At 44.7% G+C, this 19,352-nt stretch overlaps 1 protein-coding gene and 1 pseudogene across 1 annotated transcript in view; one reads left to right on the forward strand and one right to left on the reverse strand.

Annotated features, from left to right (window-relative positions):
* Nucleotides 1-19,352, forward strand: part of LOC144587168 (uncharacterized) — a 93,005-nt gene that overhangs the window by 30,879 nt on the left and 42,774 nt on the right. Inside the window, 1 exon segment of the mRNA XM_078386785.1 lies at nucleotides 16,029-17,379. Within this exon segment, the coding sequence (XP_078242911.1) occupies nucleotides 16,029-17,379 (1,351 nt within the window).
* LOC144587671 (U2 spliceosomal RNA) lies at nucleotides 2,488-2,663 on the reverse strand (annotated as a pseudogene).

A 19,352-nucleotide genomic window follows, 5' to 3' on the forward strand; every position in this document is an offset into this window, starting at 1 on the left:
AGATCTTTCTGGTATAATTTTTCTGTGTATTATTGCGACCTCTTCTTGATGTCTTCTGCTTCTGTGAGGTCCCTGACATTTTTGTCCTTTATCATGTCCATCTTTGCACAAAATGTTCCTTTAATATCTCCAGGTTTTTTGAACAGATCTTTGGTTTTTCCCTTCCTATTATTTTCCTCTATATCTTTCCATTGTTCATTTAAGAACGCGCTCTTGTCTCTCGCTGCTGTTCTTTGGAAGTGTACATTCAATTTTCTGTAACTTTCCCTATCTCCCTTGCATTTTGTTTCCCTTCTCTGCTATTTGCAGCCACTTTACTTTCTTGCTTTTCCTTTTCTTTGGGATGGTTTTTGTTGCTGCCTCCTGTACAATGCTACGAGCCTCTATCCATAGTACTTCAGGCACTCTGTCCACCAAATCTAGTTCCTTAAATCTGTTGATTATACCTGAATAACTCAGTGGTTTTTCCTACTCTCTTCAGTTTAAGCTTGAATTTTGCTATGAGAAGCTGATGATCAGAGCCACCATCAGCTCCAGGTCTTGTTTTTGCTGACTGTATAGAGCTTTTCCATCTTTGGCTGCAGAGAATATAATCAATCTGAATTGAATTTGGCCATTTTAATATGGTTTAAATAAATTACAGATGTGCTTTAGCCTGATGAATTATTTTATAGCGTTCAGATATTGTAATTCATTGTCCTTTTTTGTTGCACCCTCCTTTTTAAAACATATTTGTAAGCTACTCTGGGTCCTCTCCAGGAAGAAGGCAGGTGTTAAATGAAATAAACACATAAGTAAATAAATAAATGCCTAACTATTTTATTGCAATCATTATTACATGTTACACTTATAACCCTCACTTATAGTACATGTAGTGTTCAAGGTGGCTTACAAATATCGGTAATGCAGAATAAAGGCAGTCAAAGGGGAAGACCATGTCAAGTGTAAGCTCTTAAAAGTCAGCTAAGTCTATAAACTTAGTCATCATCTCCTGGCAAATAGAAGAGAGGGGGTTATGTAGGCAGTGACAGATTTTACTTTCTTGGGCTCCATGATCACTGCAGATGGTGACAGCAGCCACGAAATTAAAAGACGCCTGCTTCTTAGGAGGAAAGCGACGACAAACCTTGACAGCATCTTAAAAAGCAGAGACATCTCCTTGCCGACAAAGGTCCGCATAGTCGAAGCTATGGTTTTTTCCAGTAGCGATGTATGGAAGTGAGAGCTGGACCATAAAGAAAGCTGACCGTCGAAGAATTGATACTTTTGAATTGTGGTGCTGGAGGAGACTCTTGAGAGTTCCCTGGACCGCAAGGAGACCAAACCTATCCGTTCTGAAGGAAATCAACCCAGAGTGCTCACTAGAAGGACAGTTCCTGAAGCTGAGGCTCCAATCCTTTGGCCATCTCATGAGAAGAAAAGACTCCCCGGAAAAGACGCTGATGTTGGGAAAGTGTGAAGGCAAGAGGAGAAGGGGACGACAGAGGACGAGACGGCTGGACAGTGTCATCGAAGCAACCAACATGAATTTGACCAAACTCTAGGAGGCAGTGGAAGACAGGAGGGCCTGGCGTGCTCTGGTCCATGGGGTCACGAAGAGTCAGACACGACTAAACAACAACAACAAAAGTCTATAAACAAGGGATCTGAAATCATCACAACAAATATTAATTTTCACATTCCCGCTCATTTGTTTTGGCACATTTTAAATTCTCCAGAGCACAAAAGCTTGGAAGCTGATTGTCCGGATGTGTGTGTGTGTGTGTGTGTGTGTGTGTGTGTGTGTGTGTGTATGTGTGTGTGTGTGTGTGTTTATGCCCCACCTCTCCCAAATTGAGTCACAATCTCCCCTTAAGGGGGACTTCACTTGACAGGAAGTCAATGCAAGGCTCGAGAGGCAATGCTGTCAGCTCACAACAGAAAGGGCTCATAAGCCGCGAAGCCTGTTACGAACACAACGTCTTACTCCAGACTGTCCTTGATAACATCCGCCACTGCAGGAAACAACGCACAGCGGCCTGGCTGGGCCTCACCAATGCCTTTGGCTCCATCCCAACGCAACCACATCTTGGAGAGACTTGCTGACTTTGGTATGCCCAAGGACTTTCTAGGGCTAGTCTGTGAATTCTACGATGGCTGCTCCACCACCACCAGCGTGAAACTGAAAAAGTCTGTGCGAGGGTGGGAGTTAAACAAGGCTGCCCGGTTAGCCCCCTAGGATTTAACCTGGCCAGGGTGGAGCTGCTTCTCCAGAACATTCCCACACGTGCTTTTTGGAAAAGAGCCATGGCTACACTCATGTTCAAAAGAGAAGACCCCTCAAACCTGAAGACCAACTTCACTCACTGGATGGAAGCATCATTGCTCCCTATACCTTTAAGAAATGAAAACTAATTTTATGAATATCAATATTAATATTAATAGAATTATTAAGAGAAGTTCAGAGAGCAATTTCCCCAGAGTATCTTTGCTCTCTGGCTGTCAAAAGATCTTTGTCTTTGAACCTTGAGCAAACACCAGGTTTATACATGGAGTGGACAGAGGAAGCCCCTCTTCTATCTCTCAGGTCCAAGAAGCCATTGAATATATAAAGGACATATCAGATATTAAACTGATAAGAACAGATACTACACTTGATCTTAACCAAAAGGCAGAGAAGCCATACCTGAAGTTATTAAAAAAAACACCGGATTTCCCAGGGCCAGCATTCTCCAAGGGACCTGAGAGCGAGGCAATGGGCCGAACCGCCCAGCGCCCCCTCGCCAACCGCCCTCTCTCGGATCCCACGCTGCCTGCTCCAAAAAGGGCATACTTTCCATCCAGAGGGAAAGCAAAAGCCTGAGAGGAAAACTGGCGAGAAATTCTGTGGATTCTTCAGATCTGGTCCTTTTCTCGAGGGGGAGTCGGATCCTTCGGGCAGTCATTGGACGTCTCTTTGCATATCCCCGCCCATTTCTCCCATGATGCTCTGCAAAAGCATTCTGCATACTGGCGGCTGCCAGAGGTCCCCCTCGCTTCACTTTTGGTGGAGGGGATGCCCCCGTTCCCCCCCCATGCAATCCGAGGGCTTGGATTGGAAAAGGGCAAGATGCACCAGGCCGATTCTTTAACAAAATTATATATATTCACGGGATTTCCAGGGTTTCCCAGGTAGACCCGACTCGGAAGTGGTTTCTCCTTGTCTTCTTCCTGGGGAGCCCTGGGACAACAGGGCAGCTGGCCCAAGGCCACCCAGGCCGGCTCTTCTCTCCTCGGAGGCCCACTGGGGGAACTGAACCACCAACCTCTGGCTCTTCAGAGACCTGAAGCACTGAGCTAACCAGTGGCTGAGGGATGTTATAAAAAAAGATTTATAAAAACAAACACAAACGATGAAGCAGAAAACACAAGGACAGGCAAAATTGAAAACTTTCCACACCAGGGGATTTCTAAGCAACCGAGGCGCACATGGAGCTAAAGAGATATTTTCTACTCCGAAAAAAAACTCCACTCATTTTAGAGTGGAAAAAGAGGGTTAAGAAGCTGACGGACAGAAGAGATCGGAAACCTCCGATTCACAGAAGTCGATTGCCAGAAGTCGAAGGTGACTTGACGGCCCACAAGAAAAACAGCATTCGATACGTAGTTCTCAAAATAACAAAACCAATTTTAAAAAATAGACAGAAACTCTCACCAGACGCTATAGAGTGAAAACAACAACAGGCGACATTGAAAAGTTCCACACTAAGTTTTTATACCAGCAAGCAAGGTGCACCTATTACTAAAAGAGATCTTTTTTATTCTAAACAACTCCACTAAAGGTTTATAGTGGGAAAAGACTGTTTTAACAAATGGTAACAGAAGCAGGGGTAAAAGGAGCAGAAAGGCAGAGTCTGTTCTGCACAAGAAAGGAGGGACCAGGGAACACTTCCCTTAAGGGTGTTTTTTGCAGCATTTCAACCACACCAGTTTTTGCACCTGAAAAAAAAAGACAGCACAGCACAATATGTGGAAGTGGAAGAGGGAAAATTGAGAATCAGAATCACAGGGTGTTTTTTCTTTAATGGACTGTTGTTCTCTGCTGCTTTTCAATGTTTTTTCAGTATGAATTTCATTTACTGTTTTTAATACAATACTTGCGAATGTCCTTTGAAATATTTCTCCCCTTCATGGTTTTCAACTTTTAAAGATTGTCTTTTCCTTGTTGCACATCAGTGCCTTGGGTGCCTCTAAGGAGAAAGGCAGGGTGCAAATAAATAAATAAATAAATAAATAAATAAATAAATAAATAAATAAATAAATAAATAAATAAATAAATAAATAAATAGCTTCCCCACTGACCCCTCCCCGCGACCCTTGGAGATGTGGTAAAAGCGTTCCTTAGAACTACCTTTACACGAAACAGAGAGGGATTCAGAATGATCCGTCCCTATTGCCAGCCAAATCGGGTCCTGTAATTTTGCTCTAGGCGACTTCTCACTCTTTCACTCTTTCTCGATTTTAAATAAACAATCTGGAAGGTCTGCTCTTCCTCTTTTATTACTTTAGGACCCTAATTTGGTAGCGTAATGTGGCCAGATCAAAACAATCCTAGTTCCAAAATATCCAATTTACTACAGTAGCTTAGTCTAAACAAGGAGACAGCTTACAGACAATTTGTCTTTTTATATTTTATTATAAAAGATATCATTTCAACAAGCTCATTTTAACGTCATTCAGTATTTCCAAATTATTTCCAAAATAACCCCCAGCCTTAGCCACCAGTCATTTCCTCTATAAAGTGAAAATAATGAACTGTCTAACTATATCTTAAATAAGCATTCTTACGCAATCTCAAAATAAAGTCCTGTCGGCTGCATATCTCTCGGTGTGTCGTCTCTCTCCCTTCCATCTCTTCTCCGTCACTCTCCGTCTCTCTTCGCCCATCTTTCTTAAATTAAGCCGTTGTGTCCTTGTCCATTGGAGTTTTGATAAGATAAGGGTCAGCTTGTTCTTCTTTACTTTTTTTTCTTCTGCTGGAAAAAGAACTGACCTTGTACAATTTTTTCTTCCTAATTAACACCTGGACATTAGTCAGCTTCTAGTTGTTTCCTTGCTGTAATGAAACAAAATCCATCTCTATTCCTGACCAGCAAAGCCCCTCTCTTCCTAGTGATCAAACCACTGGGAAAATAATTTTCCTTTAAAATGCAGGTAAGGAGGTGGGGGGAGAGAAAAAGAAAAACCCGAGAAATGAGAGAAACAGAGTTAAACCACTTGCAAGCCATTCAAGGGCTCAGTAAGAATGGATCTCACTAACACAATTGCCTCAAGTTACCGGAAGCCAGATTTTGGTGGACGATCAGGAAAAACTTCTTCATTGTTAGAGCAGTACGAAGTAGGACCATGGACCCAGTGACCTCGGGAGTTGGTGAGGGCTCCAACACTGGAGCCATTCAAGAAAAACCTGGATCGTCCCCTGGCAGATACACCTTGATCTGCATTCCTGCACTGAGCAGAGGGTTGGATTCAGTGGCCTTTGAACTCCATTATTCTAGTCATTTCTTATTACTGGCACCATAATGGCTTGAATTCAAATGTACAGCAGGCCATCATTACCCTGGATTTGGCCAGAAATGGATATTAAAAAAACAAACAGGAAGTTCCCAGATAGCAAGGCCTAGATTTTCTGGGGTGTGTGTGTGTGGCGTTTTGAGGAAAGATCTTGGAAGAGGATGCCAGGGCTTAGTGAAGGAGAGAGATTCGTGTGGAGCTGCAGAGCTTGGATTCCTCATGGTGCCCAGAGAGGGGCCAAACTGGGTAGCAGCACAACTCCGAAAGAGGAATAAGCCACGTCTGAGCATTCTGCACCTAGAAAAGATTTGTCCAAAGTCAGAATCGATGGCATGCAATTATTATTAAAGGTCTTTGGGCAACCCATCCTCCCCAGGTGCACTCCCTGAAGGTAAAGACTACACAGTGGGGGAAGCTTCCTTTGCGGGCTCAGCTGTGAAGGCATCCGCCTTAGTTTTACAGTTTTCTGGATTTGTGATACCCGAACCAATAAAAGATAACCTTCGCTCAGGTATCAAACCCATGCTTAGTTGGTTTTTTAATTGTTGAATTTACATGAGTGTAAATGCAAAGATCCATGCACACCCAGAACTCAGTGGTTTAAGTATCTGGCTGCAAAACCAGAAGTTGAGAGTTCAAATACCCTCTGCGCCTCCTTGATAGAGGCTGGGCTCCACCTTTTCCATTCTAAAATGATGATGACAAGCCCAAATCGGGGGTATGATATTCTTGAATTAAATAATACAAAAAGAATCAAAATAGTTCTAATTTCTTAAAAGATCCTGCATTTCCAAGATGGTTGTCTCTTGTTTTTCCTCTAATCTCAATTTTAACTTTCCACTTTCTGCCCCCAATAAATCACACCATTTCTCGAGAAGCCGGGCCTCCGTTGTGTCCAGCTTTCCTGATTAACTCTCCCTGAAACGTGTGTGATCATGGTAGCTGACACAGGCGACCAGGATCCTTAGAAGATCAGGAAAGCCCCCTTTCTTGTCATAAGGAATAGAAAAAAAGTGCAACTAGATGCTATGGGACTACAGTTCCTATCAGCCACCACATCCAATGTGGAGGGATGATGGGATCTGTAGTCCCCACAACACCTGGAGGGTTGCACATTGACCATCTTTGTTTTTAGTGCCATGAAAATAAATAAAGAAATAAAGCCGTTGCATAGAAGCCCCTCCAGATCACTCCCTGGGCCGCCTTTGCGACTTTTCAGCAGGTCGTCCCCAGGCCCAAACAAAGGGGGCAAGGCCAGGTCGGCAAGGGACCCTTAACTGTTACTTATGGGGCTGCAGAAGCAGAGCAGAGGTGAGTCCTCTTGAGATATTTCGACCCTTGGGGATTTTATACTACATCAGCTTGTGGAGAGAAGACCTTGATGGGCAAAATGGCTGCCCAGATAATAATGAGATACAGTGGTGCCTCAATTAGCGAGCGCTTTGATTAGCGTTGAAATCGATTAGCGATGACTTTTTGGGGCATTTTGGTGCTCTGATTAGCGATGGTCCCTATGGGCAATTTTCGACAAGCAATGGTTTGGGACCATGCTTCGAATAGCGATTAAATTTTGGGTCCCCTGTTTCGATTAGCGATGGTTTAAACAGCTGAGATGCATTGAATAGGTTTCAACGCATTTCAATTGGGGAACCGCGTTTTGATTAGAGATGTTTCCTATGGAGATTTTCGCTTACAGACCGCAATCCGTTCCCATTGGAACGGATTATCCAGTTTTCAATGCATTTCAATGGGAAACTGTGTTTCGATTAGCGATCAAATCAATTAGCGATGTTTTTTGCGGAATGCATTAACATCGCTAATCGAGGCACGACTGTATATGATAAGGTCCACCTTTAGGACAGACTGCCCATGTCAGCTCGTGCATCATAAGGGCCACCGTTAGGATAGACAAATATATATATTAGACAAATATTTTATATAAAGGTGGCCCTTATGATGCAGGAGTTGACATGGGCAGTCTGTCCTAAACGTGGCCATTATGATGCAGGAGATGACACGGGCAGTCTGTTCTAAAGGTGGCCGTTACCATGTGGAGCTGACATGGGAAGTCTGTGCAAAAGGTTGTTCTCTAAATACCTAGCACTTTGCGAGAAATTATAGTTTAGGCCAGGGTGCAAGATGGAGCATGTTTTGCGCGCCATTTTCTAAGGTAGAGTTGGCTGCCTTGGGTTCCTGGACATAAAGAAAGTCTAAAGAGAGCCCTAATAGATGCAGTTTGGCTGGAAAAGCTTTAGGCCATGAGCTGTTATGGACCTCTTTCTGTAGAAGGTTAAGATATCCCAGGGAGGGATCAGCATGTATTTTACCTTGTTCCAATGTCTAAAAGCAAAGAGCCAAGCACTGCATTCTAGTGACGTTAGACCAGTCTCTAATCGTAAGGCAGCTGCAGGGATACATCTTGGCATTCCCAAAATGGATCTTAGAAAAATTGAAAGAACACTATTGTTGTTGTCTAGTCGTTTAGTCGTGTCTGACTCTTCGTGACTCCATAGACCAGAGTACGCCAGGCCCTCCTGTCTTCCACTGCCGCCCAGAGTTTGGTCAAATCCATGTTGGTAGCTTCGATGACACTATCCAACCATCTCATCCTCTGTCGTCCCCTTCTCTTGCCTTCACACTTTCCCAACATCAGGGTCTTTTCCAGGTAGTCTTCTCTTCTCATGAGATGGCCAAAGTATTGGAGCCTCAGCTTCAGGATCTGTCCTTCCAGTGAGCTCTCAGGGTTGATTTCCTTTAGAATGGATAGGTTTGTTCTCCTTGCAGCCCATGGGACTCTCAAGAGCCTCCTCCAGCACCACAATTCAAAAGCATCAATTCTTCGGCGGTCAGCTTTCTTCATGGTCCAGCTCTCACTTCCATACCTCACTACTGGAAAAACCATAGATTTGACTATTCGGACTGTTGTTGGCAAGGTGATGTCTCTGCTTTTTAAGATGCTGTCACGGTTTGTCATTGCTTTCCTCCCCTCTTAGTTTTTTTGATGTTGAGCTTCAGATCATTTTTTGCACTCTCCTCTTTCAACCTTATTACAAGGTTCCTTAATTCCAGCTCACTTTCTGCCATCAGAGTGGTATCATCTGCATATTGGAGGTTGTTGATATGTCTTCCGGCAATCTTAATTCCAGCTTTGTATTCTTCCAGTACGGCCTTTCGCATGATGTATTCTGCATATAAGTTAAATAACCAGGGGGACAATATACAGCCTTGTCGTATTCCTTTCCCAATTTTGAACCAATCAGTTGTTCCATATCCTGTTCTAATTGTTGCTTCCTGTCCCACGTATAGGTTTCTCAGGAGGTAGATAAGGTGGTGAGGAACTCCCATTTCTTTAAGCACTTCCCATAGTTTGGTGTGGTCCACACAGTCAAAAGCTTTTGCATAGTCAATGAAGCAGAAGTAGATGTTTTTCTGGAACTCTCTGGCTTTCTCCTTTTCTATTATTTTCTTCTATTTCTTTGCATTGTTCATTTAAGAAGGCCCTCTTGTCTCTATTCTTTGGAAGTCTGCATTCCATTTTCTGTAACTTTCTCTATCTCCCTTGCATTTTGTTTCCCTTCTCTTCTCTGCTATTTGTAAGGCCTCGTTAGACAGCCACTTTGCTTTCTTGCAGTTCCATTTCTTTGGGATGGTTTTTGTTGCTGCCTCCTTTACAGTGTTACAAGACTCTATCCCAAGTTCTTCAGGCACTCTGTCCACCAAATCTACTTCCTTAAATCTGTTCTTTACTTACACTATGTATTCATAAGGGATTTGGTTTTGATTATACCTGACTAGCCCAGTGGTTTTTCCTACTCTCTTCAGTTTAAGCTTGAAATTTGCTATGAGAAGCTGATGATCAGAAGCACAATCAGCTCCAGGTCTCGTTTTTGCTGACTGTATAGAGCTTCTCCATCTTTGGCTGCGGAGAATATACGGTAATCAATTTGATTTCCGTCAGCAATCCATGAAGGGGAACACTCTCTATACTTCTGAGAAATCCTGGGATCCACGTTGGTATACCATATAACAGTTGGGGCAAAATCTTGAGCTTAAAAACTTGAATAACAGCTGGTATAAATTGTCTGCATTCAATGCAGTAAAGAAAAAAAATGCTAGATAGCTTTCTATGTGTTCTGGACTACTTGGATTATAGACCCACTTGACTCAACTTTTTTGGCAGTCCAGGGTATCAGCAATATGATCCGATCAGGCCGAGTGTGTCTGCAAAGATGACCATAATTTTATTCTGTTAATATTTGGTTTCACCAATTCCTACCCCCGCCCCCATGAATCTCCATGCCTGAGTGTGGATTTGAACCCTGGTCTCGCCCATCTGCTACTCCCTCCTGGGTTGCTATAGCTTTGCATAGCCTTGCTATAATCTTTGCTTTGAGAAAGAAAGATTTTTGATTCCTTCCTGCAGGCTGATTTATTGTACAGACTAGAGGTGGGAAAGTCAGAATCAGCTGCTTGTGGAATGAGAAAAGGGATTTGTATGGAAAAAGGCTGACGATATTAGGGCATTCCAGGAAAGGATGATGCCGAAGACCCTGAACAGAGAAGCCTTGAGGTCTGGCATAGGGTGCCAGCGCTTCAGAGAAATCGATCGCCAGGAGGCTGTGGGGCCCCGAGAAGTCTGCAGCCACCTCCATCATCTTTGCCGTGAATGGCTGAAGCCGGAGCAGCACACGAAGGCTCAGATTCTGGACCTGGTGGTCCTAGAGCAGTTCCTGGCCGTGCTTCCCCCGCAGATGTCCAGCTGGGTGAGGGAATGTGAAGCGGAGACCAGTTCCCAGGCGGTGGCCCTGGCCGAAGGCTTCCTCCTGAGCCAGGCGGAGGAGAAAAAGCAGGTGAGATCAACAGTTCGTCCTGGGAATGCCATGCCCAGTTCAGAAAACGGTTTCCCTGTGGCTACAAATCCCATCAGCCCCTGGCCAGTGACCCTGCTGGTTGGTGGATTCTGGGACTTTGTTTATCTATTCCAAGGGCTGTGAAGGCCCAACATCTCCCATAAATCGGCCCCTGGCCGTGCTTACAAGGGCATATTGGTATTTGTCGTCCTCCTCTTTTTTAAAAAAGCTCTCATTCTAAGGGGCTTAGAATGGCCAGCTTTTCTGCTAAATCAGCCTGGAGGTCATTATCCCAAAGATCTGATTTCCCAGCAACTTGAATTTGCACTAGCCACTTTTTCTGCTAAGTTTTCACGAAGGAAGGCATAATCCCAAAACTTTGCCTTGTCTTGTTCCGTTTCTTCTCCAATCCTCTGTCTACCTGCCGGAGCAGTCGGAAGTGGCTAAGAATACCTCCAGGACAGAAGGAGACCTGTCAGATGCTAAACAGAAGCTGCTCTTTCGAAATGATCAGCTGGAGGAGGATGAAGGTGATACTTCACTGGGTAAGGATTGCTGAAGGATTGCTTCTGTTTCGTTGGTGTTCTGTGCCTTCAAGTCAGAAACCGCGTATAAGGACGCAAATAGGGCTTTCCAGGTAAGTGAGATATCTAAGGAGTGGTTTTACCGGTTCCACACCCTAAGTGAGTTTCCACGCCTGAGTGGGAATTCGAACACAGGACTCTGGAGTCCCAGTCTGTCCCTCTCTTAATCACACTACACTGGGTATCACTGAATATCTCTAAAACCTATAGGCTTTAGAGAAAGGGGCAAAAGCGTATAGGTGGAAAAGGTGCAGAAGAGAGCGACTCAAATGATGACTGAGCTGGGGCACCTCCCTGAGGAGGAAAGGCTACAGCGTGTGGGGCTCTTGAGTCTAGAGGAAAGGCGCCTGAGGGGGGAACGTGATGGAGAGGTATCAAATTCTGCAGAGGGCGGATAAAGTGGATAGAAGGAAGCTCTTTTCCCTCTCAGGCAATACCAGAACCAGGGGACCTCCACTCCAGTGAAGTGTTGAGAGTGAGGACAGACAAAAGAAGATATTTATTGACCCAGAGGGTGGTTAGTCCGTGGAACTCTTTGCCACCAGATGGGGTGATGGCATCTGGCCTATATGCCTTGAAAAGGGATTTGGACAGTTTCCTGGAGGAAAACTCCATTGCAGGTGACAAGCCATGACGCCGATGTTGGGAACACCTCCACCCTTCTCTCCTCCTTCTTAGGCTCCTCCCCTTTTCCTCCTATCTCTAGCCCTTCTCCTGTCATCTTTTCTACACCACTGTTACTGTCCTCCTCGTTAGACGTGGGAGGGGACGGCTCACTCTCCCTTTTCCTCTGTCTTTTTTGTCCTCCTGCTCACAGCAGAATAGCGACTTCTCCAAATCGTCCACCCCTTTCTCCTTCCCTGGCCCTGAAGTTCTTAACAGCTCACTCTGAGACATTTTTTTAGGAGAACGAACAAAAAACATTTCAGTACCGGCAGGCATGAACAGATCAACAGAAAGACAACATGCAACACAAAAGGCTTCCAACAGTCAAAAGAGAGGGAACTAGAATGCTCAGCAGAGAGGCGGGGCTGTCTTTCAATGTTGAGATGGGAAGGAATGATTGGTTAGTGCTGGATAAATTGACGGGCACCCCAGCCCAGAAAAGTCCCTCTCAGCCAAACAAGTGACAGGCATCATGCGAGGTTGCAAAAAGTCCCAACAAAGCTCCAGTTTTAGGGGTCTGAAGGAGGCTGGGTTCAGAAATGGTCTAGGGGTGTCGCATGCAGGCTGTACTATGCATATACCTGATATAAAAAATAAAATATATTCTCTCACAAACTTTGCCCCCTTTGCAGGTGGTGAAGCTGTGCGAGGAACGTCTACAACTAGATCATCTGCTGTGGAGAATGGAATCGGAGTGGCTTTTGAGGTCAGGAAAGATGAAATCAAGGATGAAGTCGCCCATGGCTTGAAAGTGTCTGCCTCTTTCCCTTTGATTCTTTGCATCCGTAACCTGTGGGAAACCCACCTGCAAACCGGGAGGGCAAGCCAGTCCTTCTGAGTCATAATAATAACCTTTGAGCTGCAAAGCTGGAAAGGGACCCTAGAGATCATCCAGTCCAGGCCCTTGTCAAGCAGGCTCAGTGGGGGAATTGAACTCCCAACCTCTGGCTCCACAGGCAGGGATCTAAACCACAGAGCTATCCAGCAGTTGTTACTTTAGTTGCCAGGGAGAAGCAGATGAAAGCAAGGTGGTTAGGATCCCAGAGGTAGCAGGAGAGTCATTGCGGTAAATAGGCTCTGTCAAAGGAGACCAGTGAATATTATTCATGATAAACATACAGCTACACGTATTTAAATTTCTTGAAATATATTCTGTAGGCTTCCAAGAGGCATGGTATGGCATTATTAGTACTGTGTATTTTAGTTGTTGCGAGTCACCTTGGAACTCCTAAGGGGGGAGAAAGGTAGCATGTAAATAAATCAAACAAAAAACAAATATTATTTTTATTGATTAAAATTATTACCTTGCCCTTCTCCCAAAAAAGGACTCAGTATAATATTAAACACAATACTAAAAATCATAAAACAGTAAATGAGAATAAAGAGGCCCCACCTTGCTCCTGGTCATGGTGTAGAGAATGAGGAATACATGTATTGTCTGACAGTTCCCGACCATTAGATCCAGGCAGTGGCCACTAATTCTGGACCTGGGTAGCCTCCGTTATTGAACAAATAACTAATTAAACAGTTAGGCCCAGAAATAACGTTTGGCAAGTTGGTGGTCAAGGAGACAAAAATGAAAATCTGATTTATTTAATGTTTTTTTCCCCACCTGCTGCTTTTCTGTCCGAGAACACCCAGAATAGGGTTTTGGCCCTAAAGCGCTGACCCCTTCTGTTGGCTAACGTGATCTGCCTCTTATTTGCACTGTTTATGGCCTTCATAAGTAAAATATGTTCATTTTTTTAAAAAAAAAGAAGAAGCACACACTGGAAACGCCCTGGAAAAGCCTTTTGTGGGATCCTGCAAGGCAAAAGACCAGTCTCCATATATTAATGATTTCCTACCATCCGTGGAAGAACCATTTTAGCATTGAAAGGGGAAAAAAGTATTTTCTTCTCTTTTAGAATCCACTAATCTTGGAAGAGGTGACTGTGCGTTTTACCGAGGAGGAGTGGGCGTTGCTGAATCCGGAGCAAAGAGCTTTGCATGAGGAGGTTATGGCAGAGATTCATGCAAATGTAGCCTCTTTAGGTAAAGATCCCATTTATCCTTTTGTTAAGAGAAAATATTTAAGTGAGAATGTTTATTATTTACGAGATGATTCTCCCTGGGTTTGAACAGTTTTTCTAATCTAGAAGAAGTTAGGGAACTTTTTAGAGGAAAGTGGTTACCCTTGTTATAAAAACATTTCATCATCATCTTAGGAGTGAAAAGCTGATACAGTGGCGTTCCGGATTAATTGTCGCTATGCAAAAACATCACTAAACGGATCGAAAAACCCCATAGGAACGCGTTAAACTTAGTTTAAAGCGTTCCTATGGGGTCCAAACTCACCGTTCAGCGAAGTTCCTCCATAGCGCCGACATTTTCGTTCCCTCGGTAAGCAAAGGCAGGGCGCGAAAACACTAGCGACGGGCATTTTAGGCACTCGTCGGCCATTTTGGAACCGCCGATCAGCTGTTGTAAAAACATCGCAATGCGAAGATTGGTAAGCGGAATGCTTACCGATCATCGCAATGCGAGTTTTTCCCTATCTAAACATCGCTTTAGCGATCGCAAAAGCGACATCGCTATGCAGATTCATCGTTAAACGGTGCGCTCGTTAAGCGAGGCACCACTGTACTGTCCTTCTTTGGACACATCATGAGAAGGCAGGATTCTTTGGAAAATATTATAATGCTGTGAAAGGTGGAAAATAGCAGGAAAAGAGGAAATACATGATGGATTGACTCCCTAAAGGAAGCCAAAGGCTTGAGTTTGCGGGACCTAAGCCAGAAAAGTTGAGAACACGGCATTTTGGAGATCACATAAGCTAGAGATAACTTGATGAAATATAAGAACAGTCTCATTAAACAGTAACTGTGATAAAGCAATGCATTAAAACGGCAATCTGGGCCAGAGATCCCAGGATAGGATAGGCTAAAATGAGGCCCTATGCCAAGAGTGGGAATTTAGGAGAAATATACCCTAACAGGATATTCCTGCTAACTCCTGGTTAGCTAAGAAATGAATTCAGCTCTGAATGCTTTCAAGCTTTTAGAAAAGTCAGCTCAAAGAGGGCTGGTGATGCTAAAATAAAATCCACTAATAGTTATGGGATTTAGTTAACAGGATGGTGCAGAGTTACATCTCCTGTAACTTCCTAGGTCATCATGGGAGGGTGACTCTTTGTGACCCCATGGACCAGAGAACGCCCGGCCCTCCTATCTTCCACTGCCTCCTGGAGTTGGGTCAAATTCATGATGGTGGCTTCAATGACACTGTCCAACCATCTCATCCTCTGTCGTCCCCTTCTCCTCTTGCCTTCACACTTTCCTCACATCAGGGTCTTTTCCAGGGAGTCTTTTCTTCTCATGAGATGGCCGAAGTATTGGAGCCTCAGCTTCAGGACCTGTCCTTCCAGTCAGCACTCAGGGTTGATTTCACCAATACCTCTGTGCAATCATATGCACACAGACATTGGCAGGGATAAGGTTGGGCGGGGTGTTGCTCAGATGTTATTTCGCAACACCTCCCATACTCCATGTGTGACACGACTGTGAAAATCAGACAGAAGTGTGAATTTCCTGACCTTTTGTGTCACGGGCCCATTTGGGTTCTGTTCTTTGCTTTTGCTGGTTAAAGATGTTTCTTCAACGGAGGTGTTTTCCTTAGGATGTGGCTCTGCCCCTGGGCGTCAGGATCTGACCGACTAAATTTGGCTCACCTGGGACACAAGGCCTAAGCTGGAATTCTCAGTGTCTTGGTGTAGCCTCGTTGTGTCCATGGTTTCTGTTCAGAAAGGAAACTGACCCAGTACTAGGTGAACACTTCCTTTCTGAACAGGAAGCTAGGCAGAGCTTGGTCTATGCTGAGCCATGAAGCCTTCTAGCTTAGCCTTTTCTCCCAGGCGATCCAAAATTACAGTGTCTGTAATGTGGGAATTCCCACAGTGGAGAATGATGGGATTTGTAGTCCACAAAATTGAAACGGCTCATCCCTAACTGCAATCAGGTCTTTGTGATCCCAGTCTCACATGCTGTGTCACACCAACTGGCGGTTAATGCCATTCAGAATTTGTTCCAGATGTGCGCCATCCTGTATTTGTTTTCACCTGCCACATTTAGTTGTCTGTGTGTCAGCAGTTTCGAATGAGCACATTTTGTGTGGTGATTAGAGCTTCCCTATCTGACTCACCTCATTGCCATGATTTCAACAGGAGATCAGAGAAGACAGGAGTATGAGGAGGAACCCTGTAGAGGGCCAGTGGAAGAACTTCACTCTCGAAGCAGAAAACAACAACGAAGCGAAACAAGAGAGGGGCAACAGAGGAGGGAAGAGTCCTCTGATCCGGAGGCTGGGGATGTGCCCACTGTCCCAGTCCAAGCAGAAAGAAACCAAGCAAAGGAAAATATTAAATGCCTAGAGTGTGGGAAGACCTACAGCAAGAAATCTCACTTGAAGCGTCATCTGTGGGTCCACACAGGGGAGAAGCCCTTCAAGTGTTCGTACTGCTCCAAGGCCTTTCGTGATAAAGCCCGTCTTAAGGAGCACATGACCATTCACACAGGGGAGAAACCGTACGAATGTTTGGAGTGCGGGAAGAGATTCAACGTGAAGAGAAACCTTGCTTCTCATCAGAGGACCCACACGGGAGAGAAACCGTATAAATGTAATGTGTGTGGGAAATGTTTCACTCACAGCAATGGCCTCATTTATCATAAAAGGTTCCACACTGGAGAGAAGCCATATGAATGCCCACAGTGTAGCAAGTGCTTCTCCGGGAGCGGGCACCTGAAAAAGCATTTGATGTTGCACGCTGAAGAGAAACCCCATAAATGCCTGGAGTGTGGAAAGAGCTTCAGATGGAGGATAAACCTCACTTCCCACCAACGAATCCACAATGGGGAGAAGCCATTTAAATGCCTGGAGTGTGAAAAGAGCTTCAGACGGAGGACACACCTCACTTCCCACCAACAAATCCACACTGGGGAGAAGCCGTATGAATGCCTGGAGTGTGGAAAGAGCTTCAGACAGAGGACACACCTCACTTCCCACCAACGAATCCACACTGGGAGGAAGCCATATGAATGCCCACAGTGTAGCAAGTGCTTCCGTGGGAACCTGAAAAGGCATTTGATGTTGCACACCGAAGAGAAACCCTATAAATGCCTAGAGTGTGATAATAGCTTCAGACGAAGGATACACCTCACTTTCCACCAACGAATCCACACAGGAGACAAACCGTATAAATGTTTTGAGTGTGGAAAAAGTTTCTATTGGAGCTCCCACCTGTCTTCACATCAGAAAACTCACACAGGTGACAAGCCGTATAAATGTTTTGAATGTGGAAAAAGTTTCTCTTGGAGCTCCAACCTGTCTTCACATCAGAAAACTCACACAGGTGACAAGCCGTATAAATGTTTTGAGTGTGGAAAAAGTTTCTCTTGGAGCTCCAACTTGTCTTCACATCAGAAAACTCACACAGGTGACAAGCCGTATAAATGTTTTGAGTGTGGAAAAAGTTTCTCTCAGAGCTCCCACCTGTCTTCACATCAGAAAACTCACACAGGTGACAAGCCGTATAAATGTTTTGAATGTGGAAAAAGTTTCTCTCGGAGCTCCCAGCTGTCTTCACATCAGAAAACTCACACGGGAGACAAACCGTATAAATGTTTTGAGTGTGGAAAAAGTTTCTCTTGGAGCTCCCACCTGTCTTACCATCAGAAAACTCACACGGGAGACAAACCGTATAAATGCTTTTAGTGCAGATTCAGCTGCATCCAGAGTAAGAGCCAGAGTAATAAAGCCATTCCTCATAGTCTGGATCTTGGTGAGGGCAATTCAGAAAGAACCACGATGTGAAGTTGGTGTGTTTGTCAATTAATAAATCTTTTGAATCAATTTCATTAATTTGTTGTGATTCTGTCTTTTTGAGTTGCCATCGTTAACTCACTGTGACAAGCCCAAGGAAATTAAAATAGAATATATCTATCAACAACAAATCTATTTCATATCAGCATTGTACATTTGACAAATATCTCATCCAAGGGAAGGAATGTTACCTTTTTCTTTTCTTGTGTTAAGGTGTTCAGCTCAGTGGAGATCGATTCCCCCACTGTGCGTTCCTCACAAGCTGGACTCGATGCATAGGGTCCCTTCCAACTGTAGAGTTCTGACATAATGGTGATGATATGTGACGTGATTTTTCTAGAACATTTTGAACCGCTATAGAGTCCTGCCCCTTTGACAGGGGAATTATTATCTAGTCATCAGACCTCACGGCTGGAATTGATCTAATTATATTTATTTATTTAAAATATTTTTACCCCACCTTCTCCTTAAAATGGACCCAAGGTAGCTTGTATCATTAAAAATACAACATTTGAAGCTTAAAAAAGTATACAAAGAATAAAAAGGATCGAAGAAATGGTAAAAGCAATATTAAAAACACGTTCAAAAGCAGAAAAGCATACCCATCCATTAAAAAAACCCGCTCAGGCAACCAATCACCAAGGGAAAGCCTGCCTGAAGAGAAAGATCTTCACCTGCTTGTGGAAGAGCAGCAAAGATGGGGCCAGCCTGGCCCCCAGTGGCAGGGAGTTCCAAAGTCTGGGAGCAACAGAAGAAGACCTCCTGTGTCCCCATCAGATGTACCTGTGGAGGTCTTGTCTGATTATCTTAACACTCGAGCAGGCTCATAAAGGAAGATGCAATCACTGAGATAACTTTAGTCCAGGCCATTCAGGCTTTATAGGTTAGAACCAGCTCTGTGAGTTTTGCCCGGAAACCAATTGGGAGAGCCAATGGAGCTGTCATAATAGGGGACATTATGTGATTCCTGTGGCCAGCCCCAGTCAGCAATCTGGCTGGCACGTTTTGGATCCGCTGACGTTTCCTGACACTTTCCATAGGCAGCCCCATGTACAGTGGGTAGTAGCGGTCCCCAACCTTTTTTGGGGGCCAGTTGGGGAAGGAGGGGCACCCTCGTGCGGATGCGCAACGGAGCAGGAGGGTGCTTGTGCGGGTGCGTGCATGCATGAAGGGAGGCTCATGCATGCGGGTGTGCACATGGGCAAAGGGTGGTGTACTTGGAGGCACACATGCACAAAGGGATGGGGGAGCACAGGCATGCATGCGCAAAGGGGCTGTGCGGGGGAGTGCTGGGGGAAGTCTGTCGACGCGGCCCGTTCTGGCTCAAGCCAAAGACTGTCACCAGGCTGCAGACCAGGGGTTGGGGACCTCTATGTTACAGTAATCCAGCCGGGAAGTAACTACAGTGGTGCCTCGCTTAACGAGCGCATCGTTTAACGATGAATCCGCATAGCGATGTCGCAATTGTGATAGGAAAAGCGATCGCATTGCTATGTTTAAATCGGGCTAAAATCGCATTGTGATGATCGGTAAGCATTTCGCTTACCGATCTTCGCAGTGCAATGGTTTTTTTAACAGCTGTTCGGCGCTTCCAAAATGCCCGCAGGATACAGAAAATGGCCACCCGCATTGTTTTCGCACCCTGCCCTCACTTACCGAGGGTGCGAAAATGGCGGCGCTATGGAGGAACATCGCAGAACGGTGAGTTTAGGGCCCCATAGGAACGTTTCTATGGGGTTTTCCGTTCCGTTTAGCGATGTTTCCACATAGCGACAATTAATCCGGAACGGATTAACGTCGCTATGCGGGGCACCACTGTATTGCATGGGTCACCAATGGCCAAATTAGACATTTCAAGAAAAGG

Source organism: Pogona vitticeps, chromosome 2 (assembly GCF_051106095.1).
Source record: "Pogona vitticeps strain Pit_001003342236 chromosome 2, PviZW2.1, whole genome shotgun sequence".
NCBI lineage: Eukaryota > Metazoa > Chordata > Lepidosauria > Squamata > Agamidae > Pogona > Pogona vitticeps.